Source organism: Passer montanus, unplaced genomic scaffold, assembly GCF_014805655.1.
Source record: "Passer montanus isolate IOZ18808 unplaced genomic scaffold, ASM1480565v1 scaffold9, whole genome shotgun sequence".
Classification (NCBI taxonomy): Eukaryota; Metazoa; Chordata; class Aves; order Passeriformes; family Passeridae; genus Passer; species Passer montanus.
Genome location: NW_024374367.1, coordinates 15,519,048 through 15,544,230, shown reverse-complemented (window position 1 = coordinate 15,544,230; position 25,183 = coordinate 15,519,048). Strand labels below are relative to the sequence as shown.

General features: G+C 43.1%; 2 protein-coding genes across 6 annotated transcripts in view; one reads left to right on the top strand and one right to left on the bottom strand.

Annotated features, from left to right (window-relative positions):
• The window catches only part of CRBN (cereblon), a 37,688-nt gene extending 22,834 nt beyond the window's left edge, over window positions 1–14,854 (top strand). For 3 of the 5 annotated variants that reach the window (XM_039734030.1, XM_039734026.1, XM_039734028.1), the window contains 10 exons: window positions 788–900; window positions 1,535–1,737; window positions 2,584–2,733; window positions 4,066–4,228; window positions 5,532–5,594; window positions 6,002–6,086; window positions 6,234–6,349; window positions 8,888–8,952; window positions 10,174–10,305; window positions 11,934–14,854. In XM_039734030.1, coding sequence (XP_039589964.1) covers window positions 817–900; window positions 1,535–1,737; window positions 2,584–2,733; window positions 4,066–4,228; window positions 5,532–5,594; window positions 6,002–6,086; window positions 6,234–6,349; window positions 8,888–8,952; window positions 10,174–10,305; window positions 11,934–12,117 — 1,245 coding nt within the window. In that variant the 5' untranslated portion in view covers window positions 788–816 and the 3' untranslated portion in view covers window positions 12,118–14,854. The remainder of the gene's footprint in view (window positions 1–787; window positions 901–1,534; window positions 1,738–2,583; window positions 2,734–4,065; window positions 4,229–5,531; window positions 5,595–6,001; window positions 6,087–6,233; window positions 6,350–8,887; window positions 8,953–10,173; window positions 10,306–11,933) is intronic. The other 2 variants (XM_039734027.1, XM_039734029.1) reach the window with 1 other exon arrangement.
• A 1,577-nt stretch (window positions 14,855–16,431) lies between these two features.
• On the bottom strand, window positions 16,432–21,363 carry TRNT1 (tRNA nucleotidyl transferase 1). Its single transcript, XM_039734032.1, has 7 exons — window positions 21,094–21,363; window positions 20,147–20,340; window positions 19,509–19,647; window positions 19,179–19,305; window positions 18,726–18,919; window positions 18,307–18,557; window positions 16,432–17,533 (listed from the first exon to the last, which is right to left on the bottom strand). Exons 1-7 carry the CDS (start codon window positions 21,242–21,244, stop codon window positions 17,285–17,287), a joined length of 1,305 nt encoding a protein of 434 aa, XP_039589966.1. The 5' UTR covers window positions 21,245–21,363; the 3' UTR covers window positions 16,432–17,284.
• Between the last annotated feature and the right edge of the window lie 3,820 nt (window positions 21,364–25,183).

Below are 25,183 nucleotides of genomic sequence, written 5' to 3'. Positions count from 1 at the left end.
ACCACCAGGATTATGCATTACCCAGCAGCTCTTGGTGTAAGAAACCTGGAGACTGGTTTGTGCTAACATGTAGTTTAGGCATAACATGCTGTATAAATAATGTTTGTCTTCAAAGAAATAGGGTCAATTAATGCAGTGACTGATTATTTAATTGTCCTCTTGCCTGAAAATTACTTTAGGATTGGCTGAAGAATGGGAAGGAAGCAGTAGTTTTTAAATGCTGTTTTGTATCTGGAATCCCCCAGAGTCTTGTGATTGGCATCCTCAGGAGCTGCCTTTGCTGGGTTTGTGTTTGGTGTACACACAGCAGAGGCTGACAGCAATTAAATTGTCTAAAATACCAGCAAGAGTCTCTGTGTGAACACAGAGCTTCCCATTGCTTCTTAGTCACTTGCAGTTTGATTGTTGAGGTTTGTGCAGCTTCAGACACTTTACTCAGCATCCTGCAAGGAATGAAGTGATCTGGTGTCCTGGTGTGCAGACAGAAAACCTTTAGAACTGAGATAAGGAAGCACCACTGGAGTGAAAACCTGAACTGACAGCCTTTGTTTGTTTTCTTCCAAGGAAAGCTGTTCTTTAGGCTTTCAGAAATAAACTATCAGCTGTTGACCCTTTCTACAGAATGATGATTTTGCTGTAACAACAAGGAAATTTTCCCTCTGGTTTTTTTCCCTGTGCAAAGCTGTAGCCTGGGAGTATTGAATGCATGTCCCTGTTTCTCAGGTTTTTTCAGTATCTCAGTCTTTGCTGATTGATTCCTATACAATATTCTGTATGTGCTTCTTAGTAGAGAGCGAGGAAGAGGATGACAATGAAATGGAAGTGGAAGACCAAGACAGTAAAGAAGCTGAGAAGCCAAACATCATTAACTTTGATACCAGTTTGCCCACATCACATACGGTATGTTTTTATATATTGCCCATTAAGTGTATCCTGAAGGGATTTGGATGGGGCTTGTATAATTTAAGTGTAATGTTCTTAAGCCACAAACTTAATTTTATTTTCATAGAATCATAAGATCATAAAATGGTTTGGGCTGGAAAAACCTTAGAGGGCATAAAATGGTTTGGCTTAGAGGGCACCCAGTTTCACTCCCTGGGCAGGGACACCTTCCACTGTCCCAGGGTGCTCCAAGCCCTGTCCAGCCTGGCCTTGGGCACTGCCAGGGATCCAGGGGCAGCCACAGCTGCTCTGGGCACCCTGTGCCAGGGCCTGCCCACCCTCCCAGGGATGAATTTCTTCCCAATATCCCATCCATCCCTGCGCTCTGTCAGTGAGAAGCCATTCCCTGCATCCATGCCTTGGAAAGAATCTCTGTCCATCTTCCCCTTAGCTCCTTCACATACTGGAAGGCCACATTAGATCAGCCTGGAGCCTTCTGCAGGCTGAACACCCCCAGAGCAGCTCCGTGCCTGTGCTCCCTGTGGTGTCCATGTGTCCTCCCCGTGGTGTCCATGTGTCCTCCCCGTGGTGTCCCTGTCCTCCCCGTGGTGTCCCTGTCCTCCCTGACCTTCCCCGACCTCCCTCCCTGCAGTACCTGGGCTCGGACATGGAGGAGTTCCACGGCAGGACGGTGCACGATGACGACAGCTGCCAGGTGATCCCCGTGCTGCCCCGGGTCATGGTGATGCTGATCCCCGGCCAGACGCTGCCGCTGCAGCTCTTCCGCCCCCAAGAGGTTAGCATGGTGCGGAATTTAATTCAGAAAGACAGAACCTTTGCTGTCCTTGCATACAGGTAAAAGCCACGGGCGGGTTGCTGGTGTGTGCAGCATGTTTTTAGCACAGTTTCTGTGGATACTAAAGCAAAAGCAGATGGTTGCGTCAGTTCTGTGCTCAATAACAAGCTGAAATTGTTTAACAGAAATTGTCTTCCAGTATGTAATGGCAGTGTAGGTGCTTGACAGCATCTCGTGTTTGTGTGGAGAAACAGCAAGTGCTGATCTGCGTCCTTGTTTGAGCATCCTCTTCTGTTCAGTAACTGTTTGTTCCATCTTGTTAAAGAATAAGCCTTGACCTGAAATGTGGAAGTCATTCTTGTTTTGAGAGCTGTATTGTTGCTGGTTTTGTGTGTGAACTAACAAGCACTGGCAAATGTTTCACAGTGGAGTTGAGAGACAGGAGGTGATAGAAAAGTGGAGAAGAGAAAAGCTGATTAGTGCCAGAAGAAGTTGGGAATGTTCCTCCCTCTTCCCCCCTGCAATTTACTATGGATTAATTGTGTGGGAGGTGGGAACAGTTCCTGTTATGAAGTCAGTCCAAAGAATGTGTGCTTTCAGTGCTTTCAGTGTCTGCAGTTGACATGCTGACACACTGGTGATCCCTGTGCTCCCAGAATGTCACATCTAGACCCTAAAATATAATCAAATTTCCTGGCAAAAAACCCCAACCAACCAAAACAAGAGAAATTGCTTTATAATGGAAACGTTATTATTGTGATTAATTAAAGGTATTTCACCAAAAATTGTTTTTTTGATCAGACCAATCATGTACAGTCAGTGCAGGCAGAGTGGAGTCTGAATGAGCAGTGCTGTTTGGAGTGGGTTAATTAATTGAATTAATCTTTTCATTCTGTTACTCTTAGTAATGCACATGAGAGGGAAGCACATTTTGGAACAACAGCAGAAATCTATGCCTACAGAGAAGAGCAGGAATATGGAGTTGAAACAGTCAAGGTGAAAGCAATAGGAAGACAGAGGTTCAAGGTGCTTGAAATACGAACACAGTCCGATGGGTAAGAAAAGGATGCAGTTAATTCTATACTTTCTTAGGAGTGTGCTCTTATTTTCTATATTCCCATTTGAAAGCTGTGATATTTAGAAGCTCTTCTGACTAGTTTTAACATATTAATGCCTTTTTCCATTTCTAAAAGTGATCAACATCCTGAACACCCAGTAAGAGCATGCTGAGTCTTCCCTCATTTTCAACTCCTTGGCATCACGCCCTGCACCATGGCCAGAGTTCCAGGCTCCAGCATTGATCTGGGAGCATGTGACAATTCTTAGCACAATTGCTAGAGCTTCTGTCATATTTTCTGCAAGGCTTGTGAAGCATTTCTCCAAATCTGTAAATGTAGAGCTCCTCACCTGTATCCTGCAATTCAGCATTGCTTTGGAAGGAGGCCTGGGAGCAGCATTTCTGTGCTTTTGTGACCTGCAGCTGAAGCAATGAAGAATACTTGTGCAGTTTGCTCTCTAACATTTGGTTCCAAATAACAGACTCTGAATGTTAGAGCTTAGGAAAAGCCTTGCTTGGACACACGGTGGCAGTGCTTGGACAGCAACAGCAGCAGGAGCAGCTTTGTTCCTGGGAACTCGCTGTCCAGAGATCCTTAGCAAGAAGAACATTTCCATAATTCTTGGTGTTTCTGATTCCTGAGTACTTTTGGCACAACATAATGTTATAATTTATTGTAAGTTACCAGTTCAGTGCTGGCATTAGAAATTTTTAATGACACACCCCTCAATAATTGTCATTAATGACACACCCTCAATATTTCAGGATTTCTGCTGCATAATGCTGATAAAACATGTAGTCTTTCCTGCTGGACAGCATTCTTAGTAGCCTCAGCCATTTGCTGAGGTCTTTGTGGAAAAGGTGACCTTTGATGCTGGGATATTAAAATCTGATCAGAGCCTGTATCCTATTTCTGCTGATTCTGACCTCTGGCTGAGCACAGAAGCTTTTGTGGTTTGAAGACAGCCAAGTGCATTTCAGCTGAACTGAGGTATTAAGATGGAAGAGCTGATTATTTATACCAGAAGTAACTTGAGGAGACAAAAATCTAAATCTATAGTGCTGAGATTGTGGAACATTCAGCTGTGCTGCCACTGCCAATCTGTCTTTATTTCTGTCCACCACAATCCCAACAGATCTGTAGTGCTCTAAAATAAAAGAAGTTCTGATGGAATGGGTTGTTGTTTAAATTCTCTAGTACTGTGGAGTGATTAATCCATTGCACCAGCCTTTGTTCCCATAAGCAGTAAAATCCATTTTTAAATTGCATGTATTAGAAAAAACATTTTCAAAATATGTGTACACCTCATCTTTTTGTTTCCTTCCTCAGCATCCAGCAGGCTAAGGTACAAATCCTGCCTGAGCGAGTGCTGCCTCCCACCATGTCAGCAGTGCAGCTGCAGTCTCTCAGCAGGTCCCACGTGCTCCCCTCTTCCAAACCCACGTCCTGGCAGGACAGAGCCATCAGGCAGTGGTGGCAGAAGTACCAGAAGGTGAGAAGTTATTCTGCAGCTTTGGTTGTTCTGGTTTTGTATTTTTTGTCTGAATTTCTGGTGGTGTCTTGAGAATCAGTATCCAGTTCCATCTGTGGAGGAGGAGGCACAGCAGGGAAGGCAGATTCCATCCTCCTGCTTTTCATGGAATCCCACAATGGTTTGGGTTGGGAAGGTCCTTAAAGCCCATCCATCCCATGGGCAGGGACACCTTCCACGGTCCCAGGTTGCTCCAAGTCCTGTCCAGCCTGGCCTGGGGCACTTCCAGGGATCCACAGCCTCTCTGGGCAACCTGTGCCAGTTTTTATCTGTATTTATTATTTATTCCATTGTTTTGGTCATTGACACAGAGAAGTTACCTTGGAATCTTCTGTCTCTGTAGAGATGTTTGGAACTACCTCCAGAAATTAATACAGTTCTGTTAACTCATGTTTGGATTTGCTTTTTTCTTCAATGGTTTTAAACTCTTCTGTCCTCAAAATCAATTTAAAAACTCCATTGATAACAAAGAGCTCTTGATTCTCAGAGTTCCTGACCAAGTTCATGTGAGTTAATGAGCCCAGAAACTCTGGGCTGTGGGGTGGAGATCCCTTCCCCAGGCTGACTCTGTCAGGTGAAGCTGAAATGAAGTGAGCCCACTGCAGGAAAAACCTGGGATGCAGATGCAGAGCAGGGCAGTTGTCCTGTTGACCTCCATCTCTCCACTGGTGTCATTTGTAAATGAGGAGAGTTGCTCTCAAGGGGGAGATGAAAATTGAATTTGTACATATTTGCAGTGCAATATGAGCTCCTCTTTTGAAAAATAATGTACTTATGTTGTGTGCTGCTTTTTAGACTTTTATTAACTAAAGCTCTCAATTTCTGTGTTCAGAAATCACTGGAGAAAATTGCTTAATTAAACAAATAATATTACACTGGTGGAAATTTGGTGGTTCCAGGGACAGCTGGTGGAGACTTAGGAACAGATGCACTGTTAATAGCACTTAAATTTTCAACTGTCTCCATTTCAGATGGACACACTTTTGAAAAACATAATTTTTTATTACTAAACATTGGAAATACCTCTAATGCAGAGACAGGTTTTGTGATAAAATCCAAGTATTGTCCTGCTCAGGAGGCTTAGCCCTCAGTGCATCTGAAAATGGGTTTGGAAGCTTCACAGTGAAGTGCTGGTCCTGATGAGGATAATTTCTTGTATCTTTAAATAATCAGGTCTGTCTCCCCTGTTCTATTTGTTTTTAAAAAAAGCTGTCCCTAAAATCTGCTTTTGTTAAAGAATAAATATTTGTGGCTTTGGTTTCAGAGGAAGTTCCACTGTGCAAGTTTGACATCTTGGCCCCCCTGGCTCTACTCTCTGTATGATGCTGTAAGTTCACCCTTAAATCAAATAACCTGCAGAGAGCTTTATAGTTGTAATATCTAAGTATGGGATAATAGAAAAGCTTTCATTTTATTGGCTCATAATTCTCATTTTACAGCATTTTATATGCAGTGAAAAGATCAGGAAGGACTTCCCTCACTGTGGTTGTTCCCTCCTTCCTAGGGCAAATGTCTGGGAGGGATAAAGAGATTCTGGTTCCTTCTGTGTTGTCTCAGAGCAAAACCAGTTAAAACATGCAGCTACAAAGTGATTCTTTAATTATTCTTTAATTAAAAACTACTGTCCACTTAGGGAAAAGAGCTTACTCTACGTTTTGCTTCCCTTTTGTTTTTTTCCTAAGAAGAAAACAGCAATACCTGTGTATTTAAATTAGGCTTTTCTTCCAACAAAAGGAAACCTTGATGGAGAGAGTCAAGAGGCAGCTCCATGAGTGGGATGAAAACCTTAAAGATGAATCTCTTCCATCAAACCCAGTAGGTAGGAGCTTTTATGAACCCACAGTTTTAATTATTTTAATTTCTTAAGAGACCACAGCTTAGATAATTACCTGTGGTAGAGTAAATAGAAACACTTGGATTTATTTCTCTGTTAATTCTAACAGACCTGCTGCTTTCTCATTTCTAGATTTTTCTTACAGAGTTGCTGCCTGCCTGCCCATTGATGATGCTTTACGTATCCAGTTGCTCAAAATAGGCAGTGCTGTGCAGAGGCTCCGCTGTGAGCTGGATATCATGAACAAAGTGAGTAGTTCTTCTTTATTTGCCATCAAATTGCCAAAAAAATAGGAGTGACTGTTGCAATCTCTTCCAGAAATGATGGAATTTCCAGCAAATCCTTCCAGAGGATGAGTTTGGGTGTTCTGTTATTTCTTCAAAAGTTTACTCGAAAGGAAAATGATGTCTCAGTGCTGGGTTGTGTTGGCAGCAAGAAAAAACATATTATATATAATATGTAATACAGAATATACAATATACAGTATGTCATACAATAGATATAATATAATCTAACGTATATTATATAGAGCATATAATTTGTATGATATTATAATACATTATATTAATAATATGACATAAATAATATTATATTAATAATATATATTATATCATATTTTCTTTGGTTAGAAGAATTTCAGTGTGGCACAGCACATTTTTAGCCAAGAGGTGGTGCTAGAAGTCCAGTGTTGTTAACAACCATCACAGCCCCACACTGACACCACGATCAAGCATGATTTTGGCATGGAAATTTGTGGATTTTGTAGCAAAATCTTTGTAGTATTGAGCATAAATCTAAAGATTGGGATAAACAGATTTTTTTTACAAAAGACGCTTATTTTTTTCTTAGGCAGTTCCTTGTTAAAATGTTCAAAAACTTGTTTCCTTTCCTTTCTTTCCATTGCCATGATCCTGTAATGTTCTACATGTTCTGTTTTTGTGTAATACAGTTCTTTATAATAATTTATATTTTTAAAATAACAATACTGTGTTTGTCTAATGGACACAGAGCAGTGGGAGTTTTGCCTGTTTGCCTAAAAAGTAGTGTCATTAAATTCTTGCCTGTTCCTGGGGAAAAATGAACCTGAGGGTCATTTTAATAGTGATCCTCTTCCCAAAATCATGCACCAGAAATGTAAAGAAAGGAGACAGAAAACATCTCTTCCAAATTCTGAGACAAAATGGGCAGGTGTTTGCCTGAGGCCATAGTCAGACTAAATTTCACTTGTCTTCTCTGAGCTGAAACTCTGAAAACACCCTGATACTCAAGTGCTGCTGAGAACTGTTCATGTTCACTAATTTTGTGTTTTCCATAAATTCCAAAGAGACAGGAAAACTTAAATTAGCCTCATAAATTCAAGTTAAAGTTACTTTTTAGCCTATATCCAAAAGGTGTTTTCTTCTTCATCCTGTGACATTTTGGTCACTAAATGTGTTTAGCTGTTCTTAGTGTCAGAATGGGGAGTGCATTATAATTATTTACAGTTTATTTAGCAGCATTTTTATCCAATCCAGTCCTTTTTATCCAGAGTTCTTTAGGATGCCCTGGCTTGTTCAGAATTTAATTTCCAATAATAAAACTGATCCTGAGAGCTGATCCATTTTCCTTTGATACCAGTGAATTATATTGTACTTTTATCAACAATATTGTGTTTTTATCAGCTTGCCCTGTTGTTAACCCAGTCACCAAAGCTTATTTTAGGGAGTGTGCCTGACTCCCAGGTGTAGCACTGTGAATTCCACTTGGAGTGCTAATTGCAGTCATCAGAGAGGTTTGGAAGTGGAGCCATGGGATGAGAGAGTGCTGAATTGGACTCTGAGTGCTGTGTGAGCCTGGGAGTGAGCTGGGGAAGGTCCCTGGCAGGAGAGAGGGGCCAGGGCAGCTTCAGGAGGGGCTGGAGAGGATCTGAGCAGCAGAGCTCTTGTCCTTCCTCATCTCCAGGGAGCAGAGTGGGGCAGGACCAGGGACACCTGCAGGAGAGGAGCTGGAGCAGCTGAAATCCAACAAAAACCTCTGAAGGCAGCAGAGGAGAGAGGAAGGAGTGGTTTGAGTGTGTGGTGTCACAGCTCAGGGGGCTCAGGAGCACAAACTCCAGGTTTTAAGAGCACTGTCCTTGACTGCAGCATTTTATTCCAAAATCCTGTGGCTCATTTTGGGGAATTTCACAGACATTACCCCTAAAAAGATGTACAGTAATGCACATGCTGAAAATGAATGGGAGTGTTCTGCTGAGCTGATTTAAATGCTGCTTTTCTGGGCAGTGTCAGTGATGAATTGTTTGGTTCTACTTTGTAGAAAATGTAGAAGATGGATTAATCTGTTATAATCTCCAGGAGAGAGATCAATATGTTTTACCTATTTTTGTGAGGAAATTAAACCCATTGATCTACAGTACCCTCAAATTTAAGAAAGACTTAATGATTGCATTTGTCTCATCTGCCTTTTCTGTGCTCTATTGCAGAAGAGCAAAGGTTGTTTTTTCTAAATTAGCCTTTAGAGACCTTAGAAGGCTGGCTCATTTATTGTCTTTGTGGAGTCAGATCCAATTCTCTGTGTGTGGACCTTTCTGTGAGGTGATGATATGAAAATTATTATGTCTTTTAGATGATAATTAATGTTTTAATAAGTAAAATGCATAGAAAAAATATCCCACATCAGTGACTGCTGAACAAAACAATTGGTCCAAAGTCTGCTCTGATGGAAAAGGAGAGACATTTTTATTATTTCCCACTGCTGACAAGCATCTGGAAATTAATGCAATTACCCTCTTTGTTTCTCTTTCCCAGTGCACATCTCTCTGTTGTAAGCAATGCCAAGACACAGAAATAACTACCAAGAATGAAATATTCAGGTGAGTTTATTACTCTTCATCTGGGGCAGCTCCTAGGTCAGAAACACGAGCCCAGCAAAGCAGATTAAGCTGGGATAAGTCTTAAAACTGCTGGGTTTGCCACAAAAACTCCAATGAAATTTAAGTAAATATTTATAGACAGTTTATATTTGAGCTTTTTTAATAAAAAGTTAGGGAATCTCAGCATTTCCAGGTTTATTGGAAGAGAAATTGGTGTTGTGCCACACCCCCAGCACCTCACACTGAATAATTTGAAATATAAATGTGTCACATAAAGACTTTTTCATCCTGGTATTTCTGAATAAAGTTTTTGATATCCCAAATTTTATTTCTCAGCACTTCATTTATGTGTCAACAGGCCACAAGAGCCAATTAAAATGCACTAATTAGAGGATATAAACAGGCTCTTAGGATGCTGGCATGCAGGGAAGGTTCCTATTTAAGCTAATAAATGTTGTGATCCCTTTTTTTTAAAGAATTGAAGGTTATTCCTGATAACTGGCCCCGTTCTTGATTTGCCCTATACAATACCTCCCATGTTTAACAATTCCCAAATAATTGCTGCTTCTGTCAGCCTTGTCACTGCTTTTAATCCTGATGAACTCCCAGCAGCCCATCCCCTCTGATAATGGGAAGGTTAAAGATGCTTTGGGTTAACAAAGACTCCCCACAGTTTTTCTTTATCAGTGTGATAAGGAGCTGATGGGGTAATTAAAAGCCATTTCTTCTCTTCTAATCAAATAATGGATTGCAGACACCACAATTCCTGCTGTGTCAATATGATGAACTTTTAACAGAAGGTGCTGAGAAGTTGGTGCAATAAATGAACATTTTTGCTTACTTCTAAAGTTACATTTCCCTTGCTTTTCTTGGAACTTGCTGTTTAAAGTAACACACAGGATGAGTCTGTCATGTATTTTCTGCAGTTCTAAGCAAATTTGAGCAATGATATTTTAAATCAGCATGCATTTTCTGAATTATTTTAAATCAGCATCTATTTTCTTTCAGTTTTTGATGCTATAATTGAAGGCACTTTTTTTTCCCCTACAAAAAATGGGGATTTTTTGCTCTGTTGAAATATTTAAACTTAGCTGGCAGTTTTTCCTCTGTGTACATTTGCCACCCTTTGAGGATGGGTTTTTTGGGTGGTTTTTTTCCCTTATTTTTTAATTTTTTTAAAATTTTTCCTTTCTCTCTGACCAAATTCCTTTTGTGTTGTAGCCTGTCCCTGTGTGGGCCCATGGCAGCCTATGTGAATCCCCATGGATACATCCATGAAACCCTCACTGTGTATAAAGCCTGCAACCTGAGTCTCAGTGGCCGCCCCTCCACAGAGCACAGCTGGTTCCCTGGGTAAGAGCAGCAATATTTTATTAGAAAATTACCCTAATTGGCTATTTCTGGGAGGGTGGAATAGTAAATATTGAGTTTTTTAGGCACATGTCATCATTTCTCTCATACAAAAAATAAGGAAGTAAATTGAGTTATATTCAAAATACAGAATAAAATTGAAAAATCACCTAAAATATTGCAGAATTTAATATTTTTAAATGGGGAAATATTGCAATTTTAAAACATAGTCTAGAATTTAAACTGTTTAAACCAAGTTGTCTGGTTTGGTTTCTTTGTGTGTAGTTTTGTTTAAACTACAACTGTTTTCAGAACTGTTTTCACACAGCTTTAGTGCAAGTGAAAACCAGAATATATAAATGTATTTATTCTACTGAAATACATTTTATATCTAAAACCTGAATAAATGTTACATTAAACTAAAAATTAATAACATTTGTATTGTTCTGATTATCTTTGATTTTATTTTAATAATAAATAATTAATAATGAGTCTGCCTCTCTGAGACAGTAACAGAATGAAGTGTTTGGATGTAAAAGTTTGCCAAATAAATAACAAGTCTTGCATCCAGGATTTTTTCCCTGGAATATCACATAGAACTGAGCAATGACTTGCAGGATGTCTGGCACTTCTGTCACACATTTTAACATTCCCTGAAGAAAATTGGAGACTTTTAATATCTGGAGTTAATATTGCTCATCCTTTTGTGTTTTCTCAGCTGTTCTATGATGGCTTTGAAATATTCATGTTCTACCTCATAAAACTGTTAGAGAAAAGCTCTGCTGCTGTGAGAGGTGCAGCAGTCCCTGTTATTTGAAAAGCAGGGCAAAAATCACTTTCATTGCCATTAAATAATTTACTCTGAGAAGTTTTGTGACCCCTCTTCAGGGCCCTCAGCATTTCTGGGACAATAAAAAGCTTTGGTTGCTTCTTCTCTTTAAAGAGGCAGTAGAGGGCTTTGGGGGTGGGATGTTTGTGGGGGTTTTGGCTTCATTTTTTGAAGCTCTGCAGGGTTTTAGATGGGAACTGGATTCCTGAGGATTCTTTGCAAATGCAGCTAGGGATTGGTACCCAAATGCTGTTGGGGATTGGTATCCAAATGCAGCTGGGGATTGTCACCCAAACCCAGCTGGGGGTTTGTAGCTATGATATTTTATGAAAAATCCTTTGCTAGGATTTTTCTCCCATTCTAGCTGAGAAGCCTCAGAAAAGAAATGTAAACAATTAACTATCTGATAGCTGTGGAATGTGGCCTGAACATTGTTTACCAACAGGGGCTTGTCACCCAAACCCATTTTGGGGGTTGTCACCCAAACCCATTTTGGGACTGTCTCCCAAACCCACTTTAGGAGTTGTCAGCCAAGCCCAGCTGGGGATTGTCGCCCAAACCCATTTTGGGGGTTGTCACCCAAACCCACTTTGGGGTTGTCACCCAAACCCTCTTTGGGATTGTCACCCAAATTCACTTTGGGATTGTCGCCCAAACCCACTTTGGGGTTGTCACCCAAATTCACTTTGGGATTATCACCCAAACCCACTTTGGGGATTATCACCCAGCCCAGCTGGGGCTGTTTCCTGCTGAAGCATTTCAAGGCCTTTCCCTCACGCTGGCTTTGCTGTGCCCTGGGCAGGTACGCCTGGACCATCGCTCAGTGCAGGATCTGCGGCAGCCACATGGGCTGGAAGTTCACGGCCACCAGGAAGGAGCTGAGCCCCCCCAGGTTCTGGGGGCTGACGCGCTCGGCGCTGCTGCCGCGCATGCCCGAGGACGCCGAGGACTCGGAGCGCGGCCGCTCGCCGCTGCTGTGCCTGTGACCCCCGGGCTCCTGCTCAGTGCTGCTCCTGCTCCCTCTGCCAGGAGCCCAGGAGCCACGCTGGCACCCCAGGGAGCCAGGCTCAGCCAGCTCCCCGTGCTGCTCCTGCAGAGGGAGTGCCAGGAGACACCAGGAGGGAAGGTCCACGTGGGACACCAGGAAATCCACGTGGATGCACTTGGGACTGGACTTGTGTAATTCCCACTGCAGTGAAGGAAGGGGGATGGAAAGTAAAACCAAACTAAAATCCCAGTAAGCAGAGATTGCTGCAGTATTCCTGGGATGGTAGATAGCACTCACCTGCTGTGGAGTGTTGGCCATAATACACTTACACGTGGTTTGCTGAGAATCCCTGTTTCTAACTCTCTGAAGTCCTTCAGGTTTGCTGCTTGTGCTGTTTCTCAGCTTTTTGCTGAAGAACTGTGGAAGAGAGAAGCAGCCTGAGCGTTCCTGAGTGCTGGAATGTGCAGAAGCTGGAATTGCAGCTGCCTCCCAGGATGGACCCCATGGGGAAGTGTCTGTTCCTTACAAGCTGTCTCATCTGTTCAGTCCATTTGACTTCAGAAGTCTTACATTTTAAACTGTTGATAGGAAGTGCACAGGTCAGAGGGTAAACAGCATTGTGATGTTCTTTTCAGTGTGCTTCAATCACTTCCCCAAATTATTCCTGGTTAATTTGCCAGTGGAGGTGTCCAGGGGATTGGGATGGACTCTATGACACCCCACTGAGGTGATTTTTAAATAGTACTTGTTGTGACAAAGGGAAGGAAAAGTCTCTTAATTATTTCATTGTACCTTTGAGATCATAAAGTAAAATTTCACATTATCACCTTATAAAGAGCAAAAGTTTCCAAATAAAATAGGACTACAGGCAGTGCTTTTTTGTGGGGAGGTTTCTTTTTTTGGTTTGGTCTTTATTTGGTCTGTGCTCCACAAATTGGGTGCCAATCTGGGGCAGTTTTTGCCACTGATTTATTGTTTTTTTCCCTCTCAGAATGCACTTTGGTGATGGCAATGGAGATTTTTTTAGTGCTTGTGCACATAAACACTTTTTTTTCTCGTGAAGCTTTTATCATTCACTCTTTATTTCTTCACAGTGATGTAAATTAGTCAAGTCTAAGACATGAGGCACTGGTTGCTTGTTCTGTGTCAGGCTCCAGGCAGGTGTAGCAATGTCAGATCAGCTGAGGGCCAAGGCCAAGCTTGGCACACCAGGAGCTGATTCCCATGGCAGTGTGGTACCTCCAGCTGCAAAAACACCCCAAACCATGGACTTGCTGCTGTGTGTTTGTCATGCCAGGTATGTAGAGATTAATTGTGTAACTCAGGTTTAGTTCTTTGAAAATTTCTACCTCTGTGCTGCTTCTGTTCTTCTTAGACACCTTTAATTCCGTGCTCAGTTCCACGTGCAGTGCCCTGAGTTGGCAGTGAACTGTGAAAAGCAATATTTGGGATGTGGCTCTGAGCAAACAGGGTGATGATGGCTCATTTTCTTCCAGAAAACACTCTGGATGTTGATAATGATTCATTATAAGCTTGGAAAGCCAGGCACTGGTGTGAGAGGGAGACTGGCTGCTCTGTGTTTGTGAAGCCACTGGAACCAGGCCTGGCTTTCCCTCACCCAGCACCACATCTGGGCTGGATATTTGGATTTTTCTTTTTTTCCCCCTCAGAGTCCCTCCTGTCTGTTGCTCCTGTGGCCCTCAGTGGGGCTTGGTGGTGACAAAAATTTGGAGGGTGCTGCCAGCACCTTGTGCTGCCTTTTGTGAGCATTCACTGGGGGCTGCCAAGGGGAATTCCAAAAGGATTTTCTCAGCTGTCATTGAACTTGTAAAGGTTCAGTTCTTCGGGGTTTTGGCTGAGTCTTTTGGATTCTCAATTGAAAATGGTAATATTTGAATCCAGAAAAAGCATTTTTTTGTGTTTTGTGTGTATAGTCAAATGTAAACTAACAAAATCGAGGCAAGTCAGGAGTAAATTAACACTAATTAAATGTCATTGTTGATGATGCTGTTCCATGTGCTAAACCTGTGCAGTGTTTGCTGTGTTGAGTCCATGACACTTCCCAGGCTGAGTCCTGTGGTGGTGGATGCAGTCCTTACTGGGAGCATCCAGCACTCCAGGGTGTGAGCTGGGGATGGTTCCTGACACTGCTTCATATTTTCCATGCTTTTCTCTGTTTTGGAGAGAAAACTGTTGGTGGGAATTAGGGGAAAATTTGGAACATCATTATGGAAAAATACAGACAGCAACTGCTCAGAGAGCTAATCAAAGGAAACCAGATTTGATGAATATTTACATTTACCCCCTTGACTGGCTGAGTAACTTCCTGCAGGAATTAATTAACCAGTGGGCAGGACTGGGGGATCACAGGATTACAGCACACACTCATTGTCAAGCCATCACTGCAGCATCAGCAGCACCCCCAGTCACAGCCTGGAACTTTGCAAGTTTTCATTTATTTTAGGTTCATTTTCACAAATAGGTAGAATCACTTGTGCACTGGGTTTAAAATATTTCAGATACTCATTTGTTTTTTATTAATGCTCTTTTTGGATGTGCTGCAGTTCATTTGTTCCTGTCTTTGTCACCTTTAATTGCTCTGTGAACTGCTCCAGGGGTGGCCCAGTCTCTGCTTTAACTCTTCCTTCTCTCTGCCTTTTGGGACAACTTTTCTGACAAATCTTGTGGCTTGCAAATATTTGCAAAGAATAAAATGCAATTTGTTTCAAAACTCACTTGGTTTTGCTGATTGTCGGGGTGGGAAAAGGAAACATTTGGGTTTATAATGAGTTTTTGGCTGCAAAAAGTAAAAGTTTCACTTCCAAGTCTGTGCTGGCTGGACTGACCCAGGGCAGAGAAGGTAAGGAGTAACATGGAGAGAGGGGAGGTTGTCAGGTAATTAAAACCACTGTGACTATCATTTAATTAGTCAGATAATCTGTTGGAGAACTTTATTTGACCATGTGTGTATCAATCTTCATCTCCTTTCTGCCCATTTGCTATTTAAATAGCCCATACTCTAAAAAGGAGAGTTTATTTAAACCCAGCATTTTTCCAGATCCCAAGCTGGCACTGCTTGCCTAAAATACATGAATAATTTTTATTTCATGCCTTTCATTTTCCTAGGGGTTAATTTTTCTTGAAGATAAACAGAAATGCGCAATATTTTTCTTTTTTTCCCCCTCAGAGTCCCTCCTGTCTGTTGCTCCTGTGGCTCTCAGTGGGGCTTGGTGGTGGTCAGAAGTTGTAGGGTTGAGGGAAACCTCAAGCAGGGGCTGATCTCTAAAGAGGTGTTGGAACGAGGTGCTCCCTGCACTGAATTCCAGGCAGGGCTGTTGATGGAGGTGCTTGTGGAATAATCTGGTTTTGCTGTTTTCTAACAGGATCCTTTGTGTTATCAGTGAGGAGGAAATGGGCTTCCCCCTGCTTTTGGTGACCAGCTTGGCCAAATAATCTCCAATTAAACCCATCAGTTTCTATTTACTAATTAAACTGGCTTTGAAGTGATTGATTTAATAGTGCACTCTCCAGCATCTATACTGTGTAGTAAATAATTCTGATTAGTGTCTTTTCAGGCTAATCATTGCCAGCATCAATTTAAATAAATCATTCCTTGCTGTTCATATGCATGATTTGGGTTGTCATCGTTAATCCTGGGGGACAAAGTTGAGAGCTGAAAATCCTTTAGACATGAACCTGTGATTAAATCTGGGAGCAGGATTGGATCCAGGCACACCCAGCCCCTCTCAGGGCTGGCAAACAGCTGGAAATTAAAGCTCAGCACTCATGGGAAGATCTCCCTGCTCAAGTTTGTCCAGAGTATCCATTTGGTCCATGCCAAGACTATAAATTTCAAGATTTCTCCTTAAAAATCCTCTCTCCACAGGGAGTTGGCCTCTGACAGCAATGTTGGGTAAGTGTTCATATTTTCCATCTCCACACCATTGCCCTAAAGCTGCACTTTGGTGAAATCTTGAAAGGACTCTCTACAGCCCTGAGTTCTGTCACTCCCTCCCAAGATTTCAGTAGTTCCAGAAATTACACAAAGGAGGCTTCAATTTAATCACCTCATTAAATTAAGCACGATCCTGTTCTTGTGAGATTTGCCTTACTAACAAAGAGCACTTGAAACTCTTCCCTCCCTGGCTCCCTCAAATTCCCAGGCACCTTCAGGATAATTTATTTAAAGGACCAGACATCCCAGGAAAATCAAAGGCAGCTGGGAAGTTGTGTGAAAGCCCAAAATGCTGATTTTATTCCAGCATTGCTCCAGTGTTGCCATCTAGTGTTGCAAAATGATATTCAAGGAAAGTGAAATCCAAAGAATTTTATTTGTTACCATGGTTGTGTAGGAAAAGTTCAACCTGCAATAAGATTTATACACACAAGAGCTGCTCCAAGAGACTTTTTAACAGCACACCACAAACCCCAGGGATAGGAAGACATTCATAAAGCCCAGGAATGGCTCTGCTCCAATCCCCAAATTCCCAAGACAAGGAGCTGGATCTCCCCTTGTTCATGTTAATTAACATTAATAGTTTGTGTCACACCTGAAGTTGAAAATACAATGTAGAACCTTCACCAGCTTGCTGTGGATTTAGTTTACTCAGTGGTAAGTTACTGAAAAACTACTGCAAATTCATGATACTCAGCCAAGTCATCCTTTTTAACCTAAAACTAATTCTGGAAAATAAAAACAGTCCTAGAAAACAGCCTGGTTTTCCATGGCAAGGCCGTTGGGAACTGCTGGAGTATTTCCATCTGTCATCCAGCTTTAAGTATAAAAAGAGTTAAGGTAGAGCCCATTATTTCCACACATTCTCCTAGGCACATAAAAACCCCTCCATGATTTTATCTAGAAGATGCAAACAACATTTTGGGGTGGTTTTTTTGATATAGACAGAAGGAGAAAAATGTTGCTGTCACCTCTCGTGCCTGAAGTCATGATAAAATAGTAAATATTTATCACTAAGAACAGCAAAGAGGTTGAGAGGGTGGGATTTGGCAAACAATGTTTTACATTATTCCAAAATAAAACCTCTCCTTGCAGAAATTAGGAATTAGTAATGAAAATGTGACAAATGCTCAGTTGGCTGTGAGGCTCAGTTTCCTGGGAGCTCAGTTCCACTGGGATCAGGGCACAAACAGTTCTGTTATTATTCACTTTACACCTTCTTCAGGCAGCTCAGCAGTTCCTCTTTATCCATGTGGTACCCACTCTTTTTCCACTCATCCCTCAGCTGCTGCAGTGCTGTCCCAATCTCCTTGCCAGAGGACACCCCCATCTTCCTGAGGTCGTGCCCACTGACAGGGAAGGAGGGCACAGACCAGTCCTGCATTTCTTTCAAAAGCTGCTCCTCTCCTTGGTACTTCAGGAGCTCAAAGATCTTGGAGTTGGTGTTAGCTTCCCTAGACTAGGAGAAAAAAGGAAAAAAAAAAAGAGAGGTTTCAGTATGAAACAGCAAAACCAGCTCCAAGTGTGCTCAGTATTCCCATTACTCCTTGTTAGGCAGGACCTTGGCCAAGCTGGGACTAGGGAGCAAGGTTCTCTCCTGCCTCAGAGTTAAAACTGAGTCTTGCAGGCTCTGGGAGATCCTTGGAGAATCCCAGGTAATAGCTGTGATCCCTTTCCTGAGGGAGACAGGCCTGGCCCTGGGGATGGGTCCTTGCCCTCAGCATCAGCAGAATGCAGCTGGAAATGACCTCACTGTGCTGTGGAAGAACATCCCAGGTTGCCTAAGGAACATCACCCAAAATCACTCCAAAAAATCACCATAAAAATCCCCAAAATCACCCGAAAGTCCCCAAAATCACCTAAAAATTCGCCTCTAAATCACCTAAAAATTGCCTTGGGAAGAACAGCAGGAATTGCACTGATTTTCCAGTCACAATTCAAAGCTGAATTATACAGAAAAAAGCCAAATTCTCCTTGAGGTCCAGCTCCTCTTTCACATCTCAGCACGACAGCACAGCAAACTGCCAGTCCCAGGTAAGGTCACAAGAAACTGAATGTGACATTTTCCACCCTGAACGACTTTTAAATCAGTCCAAAAATTGCTGCAGAGCAATTCCAGAGCACAGGGTGCTCAGAGCTGCTAAAACACAACAGGTTTGTTTTTGAGGAATGCCTTCCAATGAATTCAGCTCCCTGTGCAGCCCCAAATGGAGCAGTCTGAACTCCACTCACATCCATCAAGAAGTCCTGGTATGGTCTAAGTGGTTCTGGCCCTGAGCCTTTGGTTAACTCCTGTCTGTGCTTCACCAAGAAAAGGCCAAGGTTTTTTTCTTCCTTGGAGATTTTCAGCCTCAGGTCCAGGTTTGTGACATCATCCTTCCCCTTGAACAAGGATGTCAGGACAGTCATGGGTTTTGGAGACAGATTTTGGATGTTTTTACTGACTCTGGCAAATTCCTCTAAATTCCCATCAAGTGGTAGCCCTAAAAACACACAAAAAGTACAAAGAATTGTTAAGAAGAAAAGTGGGTGTTAGCACAGGATAAAAATAAAATCTGATTTCTGTGTAAACCCAAGTTTGATCTCATTTGGCACAAAATTCTTTCTGCATAAGATACAAGAGTAGGAAATCAAATTTCATTTTACTTTACCTATGTACTGGGCAATATCCAGCTCATACATAAGCTGAACCAAATGATTGACATGGTTTCCAAGAAGAATTTTTTTCAGTTCCACCCAAATCCTTTCTCCTGATATTCCAGCCAAGCCTTTGGCATTTTCTTTAATTGCTTGCAGTGTAATAGGTTCATGATCTCCAGGTTTCTCTGCAATTCTTCCATAAAATCTGCCAAATAAAACCCCTGGATGTTAGATTAGAACACTTACAACTAGTCGAATAATTAAAAACAATTAAAACAAAATAAAAAAAACAAAAACAAAAACAATTCTTACAATTATACAACTTATTCCACTTACAATCATAAAATCATTTAGGTTGGAAAGGAAATATGGCAATTACAACTCTTTTTACATCACTGGTATCTTTCTGCATGTTTTTGAAACTTTGTACAGTTTATTTATCAAGGAAAGGCAAAACCCCTTACCTGAAGTATCTCAGGATTCTTAAATAATCTTCTTGTATTCTCTCAGCTGCCTTGCCCACAAATCTGATTTTCTTGTTTTTCAAGTCTTCATAGCCATCAAAGAAATCATAAAGTGTTCCATCCAAACCTAGAAACCAATGAAAAACCAGAATATCAATTTACAAATGTGGCTGGCACAATGAACCACTCTCATTTGGAAATGAGAAGTTGTGTGGTTTGAGCTGGTCTGCCAGATCACCTCATGTATTTGTACAGATTTTTGACACAGAGACAGAACTCAGTGGCAGAACTCAAATCCACTGCTTCATCCACATTGTTTTTCAAATGTACCTAAAAACATGGAGTTGACAGTGAGGTCCCTCCTCTCAGCATCCTTGTGCCAGTCCGTGGTGAACGCCACCTCTGCGTGCCGCCCGTCGGTGACAACGTCGATTCGGAGAGTGGTGATTTCAAAATTCTGCTCATGCAGCTGCAAATCCCAAACAGCGTTACTTCAACACAGCTGGAATTAACTTCATCACATGAAATTAAATGCAAAAGCTGCTAATTTCTTAGCCCTGTGTTTGTGTCCAGTGGGTGGACACATGCACAGCAACGCGTGCAGGGTTTTCATACAGAGCTGAGAAATAGGAACTTTGGAAAATAAGCTTGACATTATTTATTTTCTACACAGAAATCTTCCTGCAGGAGGTGGACTAATAGCAAGGTAGAGGAAATCAGGAGCAGGAAACATCAGGATCATGTGTGGGCAGCCAACATTATTTTTTCTGGTGATGACACAGCAGCACGAATGAGTTACTTGCATTAAAATACGATAATTATTGAATTCTACAATGAATAATCAAAAAAAAAATCACTCCAGGCTTTAAAGAAGGGTCTCATTTAAACTCTTGCTGTGATACTTTAAGAAATAAGGAGCAAATTTTCTACTGGACATCCACAGACAGGCAGAAAAGATCCAAACCAACCCTGGCAGTGATGGTTCCGTGCTTTTCTCCTTTGTTATTGATCAGACGGACCCCAGCTGCTGTGAACATTTCCTTCATCTCTGCTGGTGTGGCTGTGGTGGCAAAATCGATGTCCTGCGGTGTCACTCCGCTCAGTAAATCCCTCACAGCCCCTCCTGCTATCCTCAGCTCATAGTTCTTCTTCTCAAACAGTTCTGGGAAGGGAAGGAAAAGCAAACAGCAATAAACCCACGGCACAATCAGCCATTACCTGCCTTCTCACAAAATTAATATCATAAATGTAGGAATAAACACTCAATTATGCAGAAAGCAGCAAATAACTCACAGCTTCATGCAAAATGCACTAATTTGTGGCACAGCTGAGCACCCACGGGTATGTTCCCTGTCATTCTGATTTATTTTTCTGAAGCTTTTCTGGAAACTTAACTATTGGCAGGTCTCTAATTGGTCCTGGGAACTCTGGGCTGGGGATCACTTTGAACAGTCAGGGGCTGACAAGGGAAAAGAATTCAGATTATTTACAGCAAAGAACAGTGAACCATGAGCCTAAATTTCTCTAGGAACAACAGAGCATAATAGAATCAGCCTACAAAGGGAAACACGAGCTCTGACCTGTCCCTGAGGGAGTTCAGCATGGAGAAGGCTCTGGGAGCAGAAAAATGCTCTTTTTACCAGGGCATGGAGTGACGGGGGAAGGGCAATAAGGTGAGGAGGGCAGGTTCAGGAGCGAGCTTTCCCTGGGAGGACGGGGAGGGGCTGGGATGGAATTCCCAGAGCAGCTGGGGCTGCCCTGGATCCCTGGCAGTGCCCAAGGCCAGGCTGGAGCAGCAGTGGGAGGTGTCCCTGCCATGGCAGGGTGGCACTGGGTGGGCTCTGAGGTCCCTCCCAACCCGAAGCACCCCGGGGCTGCGCTCAGGGACATTGCGGGGCCTCCTCCCCGCACTCACCGGCCACGCTGCGCAGCCCGGGCGTGAAGAGCGCCTGGAACTGCGGCGCCTGCAGCCTCATGGTGCCGCTCCCGGCGCCGCTCCCGCCGTGCCGCCGCCGCAGCAGCCGCAGCCCGGCCCTGCGGGGCACGAGCCACAGCTCAGCCCACATCCGCGGGCACGGCCGCTCCGCCGCCCCGCGCTCACGCACCGCGGCCCAGCTCCGGCATCGGCGGCGCCGGGCGATGAGCTCAGAGCGGCGCCGGATCGGGGAGCGGCACCGCCGGCATCGGCACCGCCCCGGGGCCGGGCTCGGGGATCGGCACCGCCCCGGGGCCGGGCTCGCTGAGGCAGCACCACCGGGATCGGCACCGGGCCAGGCCCCGCTCCGCCCCCGCTCCCTCAGCGGGACCGCCCCGCCTGCGCTCAGCCGGGAGAGATTCCTAAAAACCCTCACGGAATCACAGAATGACCAGGGTGGAAGAGGCCGTCAAAATCATCGAGTCCAACCCAGCCCCAACACCTCAGCTAAACCCTGGCCCCCAGTGCCACATCCAGGCTTTGTTAAACACACCCAGGGATGGTGACTGCACCACCTCCCCGGGCAGCCATTCCAGAACTTTATCACCTTTTCTGTAAAAAACTTCTTCCTACTATCCAACCTGTATCTCCCTTGTTGCAGCTGGAGGCTGTGTGCTCTGGTTGTGTCAGTGCCTGCAGACAGAGCCCAGCCCCAGCTGAGCACAGGCACCTTTCAGGAGCTGTGCAGTGATGAGGGCACCCCTGAGTCTCCTTTTCTCCAAACGAGCACCCCCAGCTCCCTCTGGTTCCTCTCAGGGTTTGTGTTCCCAGCCCCTCTCCAGCCTCGCTGCCTCCTCTGGATGAGCTCCAGCCCCTCAATGTCCTTCCCAAACTGAGGGGACAGAAATGGACACAGCACTCAATAAAAGACCTAAAATATTTACTGTGGCTTTGTCTCAGTTTAGAGAAAAGGACTTACAATGGGAAAACGAGTTATAGCAGGGAGGAAAATACACAGTTTGGTAATGGCAAAATAACTGGGATGGAATTGATGAGTTTCTTCTCCTCCCAGTGAGAAGGAATTCGGTAGCATTTAAATGTTTGAATCATTGAAATGACAAAGTCATAATTTTGGAAAAGCCCTCTGAAATCATCAAGTCCAGCTGCTCCCCAGCACTGCCAGGCTCACCACCAAACCCTGTCCCCAAGAGCCACATCCATAGAGCTTTAAACCGCCCCAGGAATGGGGATTCCTCCTGACCCAAAACCGCATCCTGTTCTGTGGAGCAGATATCAGTGATATGAGCGATAATTTATTATTTACAGCTATTAATGTGCACTTGATAATGGCTAAATGCAGTGGAGATCTTGTCCACATTGAATTACACCCACTTTCACCAATTTGGCAGGAGCTTTAATTGTGTCCTGAGCCCCAAAGCACTCGCCCCTCCAAGCTTGTGTCACCTGCACATTAATAACTTGGATGACAGGTTGTTAATGAGGGTGAGTCATTAGCCTTCTCCTCATCCTTCCTATAACTCCATCACATACAGCCCCACTTTCTGCAGGGTCTTCCCTGGGTTGGATTCTCTTCCCTGTCCTGTTTGTGAGCCTGCAGTACCATCACAGAGTCATGGAATGGGCTGGGCTGGAAGGAACTTTAAAGATCACCTCGTTCCAACCACCTGCCATGGGCAAGGACACCTTCCATGAGCCCCATCCAACCCTGAACACTTCCAGGGATGGGGCATCCACAGCTTCTCTGGGCAATGCAGAAGTTATCCAACCCTGTGGATCTCAGCTCCAAGCTCTCAGCACAATATTAGGTTTTGCTCTGGTACCGGTAACTTCCCAAAATGCTGCGTGGCTGGATGGCCAGAGCTTTGGACAAGATTGCATAAAAAAACCTGGATAAAACATGCACAGTTCTCCAGCAATGTGTGGGTTTGATTTGCTAGGGGAAGAACACATTGGGATATCAGCAGTGTGGCTGTGGGTTATTTCTTTGCAGTCAGTCATCACATTCCTGCTCTTGAAAAGTCATCAGAGAACTCTCAGACCATTGTATATAATTAACACTCAATAAATAAAATAACCCCATTTCTGGGCTGGACCATGCCTGTATGGAGCCTTCCACCCCGTGGAAGAGAGGCACAAAATGTGAATATAGATAATGAGGGGGCTTGGACATTAAAAACACACTCTACTGTAGATGATGTGTCATTTTAATGAACACAGTTCCCTTTTTCAAGGCGTGCTTATCTAATTTGTCCTCTGCCATCTCTTCTGAGGTACCAGCCCTGCTGGCACTTGGGAGGCAGCAGTTATAAAAGAAACCCACAGGGAGAGCACCCAGGGGATGGGGAACAGACAGACCCAGCTCTTGCCAGGACTCTGAGATGCCCAGGTAACCTCCCGGGGTGTCGGGCGTGCTCTGGGTCTGCCTTGTGCCTGCTTTTGAACTGCAAAGCGCCTGCTTTTTAAAGTCAGTTTGCACTGGGAAAAGCACCTGGAATCTGCTGCTTCTCTGTTGCTTGTGAGGTACTGGGACACTTCAGCTGTTAAGGGAGACAATCATTACTTATAGGAGGCTGGTTTTTGTGCTTTGGATTTCTACTGTCCTTCTAAAAGGAATATATTCCTTGCACAAAGGGATATCCCCTTTACCCTCTGCTTATTACTTATACAACCAAAACTTTGTCCTGCAAACTTACCATATCCATTTTTGTGAGGAGCACAATCCTCCTGTAGCCTTCTAGTTACCATCTTTACTCGCATACACTTATTTTGATTCTCTTTTCAGCAATTTCTCCCTTGAAGCAGGGTATCACAGACTGCGGTTTGTTCTCAGGGGCTGTGGTCTTACACAGCTGCAGAAATTCAGCTTCCAAAAGTTGGGCTGTCAATCTTAGTCTGGCTGCAAGAAAAAGACAAATAGCATTTTGGAAAACAAAGCAAGTAAAAATAAACTGAAAAGAACAGGATAATAATTTAGGATTCATCTGAAGTAATATTTTATATCCAGTTTCAGTTCAATAACGTGCTGCACAGAAAATATAAGATGTAATACATGCAAATACTTTTAGGCCTAAAAAATAATCTTTAGGATCTTTTTGAAAGTATAGGGAAAAGAAAATCAGAACCCTTAGCTTTTTGTGGACAAATTAAAAAAAAATAATCCACAGGTAGCCAAACCCATTTTAAGTAAACCCAAGGGAGAGTCATCTGTTGTAGTTATGATAATGCCTGAAACCAACACAGAGGTTATTCAAGTAGATGTGAATGCTAAGCACTTGCAAAACATGAGGCTTTTAAAAGATTTTTTAAAAATAAGGTACTGAAATTATTGCTGTTTTTTAGGAAAAAAATGAGTGAATGCTCTCAACAATGAAACTAATGAAGCTTCTTTCCCAAAGTTGTTTTTTTTTATTTTCAGGGATGTGAGGAAAATGAATTTTTACTTCTAAATGGAGAAAAAAGTTATTATTTACTGGTCTCATCAGCTAAATGAAAGGATGCAGCAAAGAAAGCCTGATGCCAGTAATTTGTGCAGGCATAAATGTGCTGTAAAGAATATTTGTCCCATTGTCTGTGACTTGCTACATTTTGGGAGAACCAAAATGCCTGGCCAGGATGTCATTCCATAACCCAATGTACACAAAATCAAACCCTGGCGCCCCAGGAATAACCCATTAGCAAACTCCTGAGTTTCAGCTGGCCATGTGCACATTTGGGCTGTCAGGAAAGCAGAGAGGCACAAAATGTGAACATAGATAATGAGGGGACTTGGACATTAAAAACACACTCTACTGTAGATGATGTGTCATTTTAATGAACTCAGCACTCAGACTGCACTTTGAAAAATAGTTACTGTACAGCAGAATTATTCCAACTGTGATCAGTGGGAGTGCTTCCAGTCCCTGGGTTATTCCTGCTCATTACCATTGGAAAATATTATGTTTTCCATGTGAGCAATTGCTGTAGTGCCCCAGGGAGGTGCTGAGATTGGGCTGGGGGGCTGCATTTCTCTTCAGTAGGAACATTTTGGAAAGCTGCTGTTCTGAATGCCCATTTTTATATTAGGTTATAC

What these genes read in the sequence shown, in the direction of transcription:
- TRNT1 (XM_039734032.1), bottom strand. Translation starts at nt 21,244, where the DNA reads ATGTGGGCTGAGCTGTGGCTCGTGCCCCGCAGGGCCGGGCTGCGGCTG. An exon ending in ACGGAACCATCACTGCCAGG is followed by an intron (nt 19,648 to 20,146) that starts GTTGGTTTGGAT and finishes TGGGATTTGCAG; the next exon opens with CTGCATGAGCAGAATTTTGA. An exon ending in TGTCAACTCCATGTTTTTAG is followed by an intron (nt 19,306 to 19,508) that starts GTACATTTGAAA and finishes ATTGGTTTCTAG; the next exon opens with GTTTGGATGGAACACTTTAT.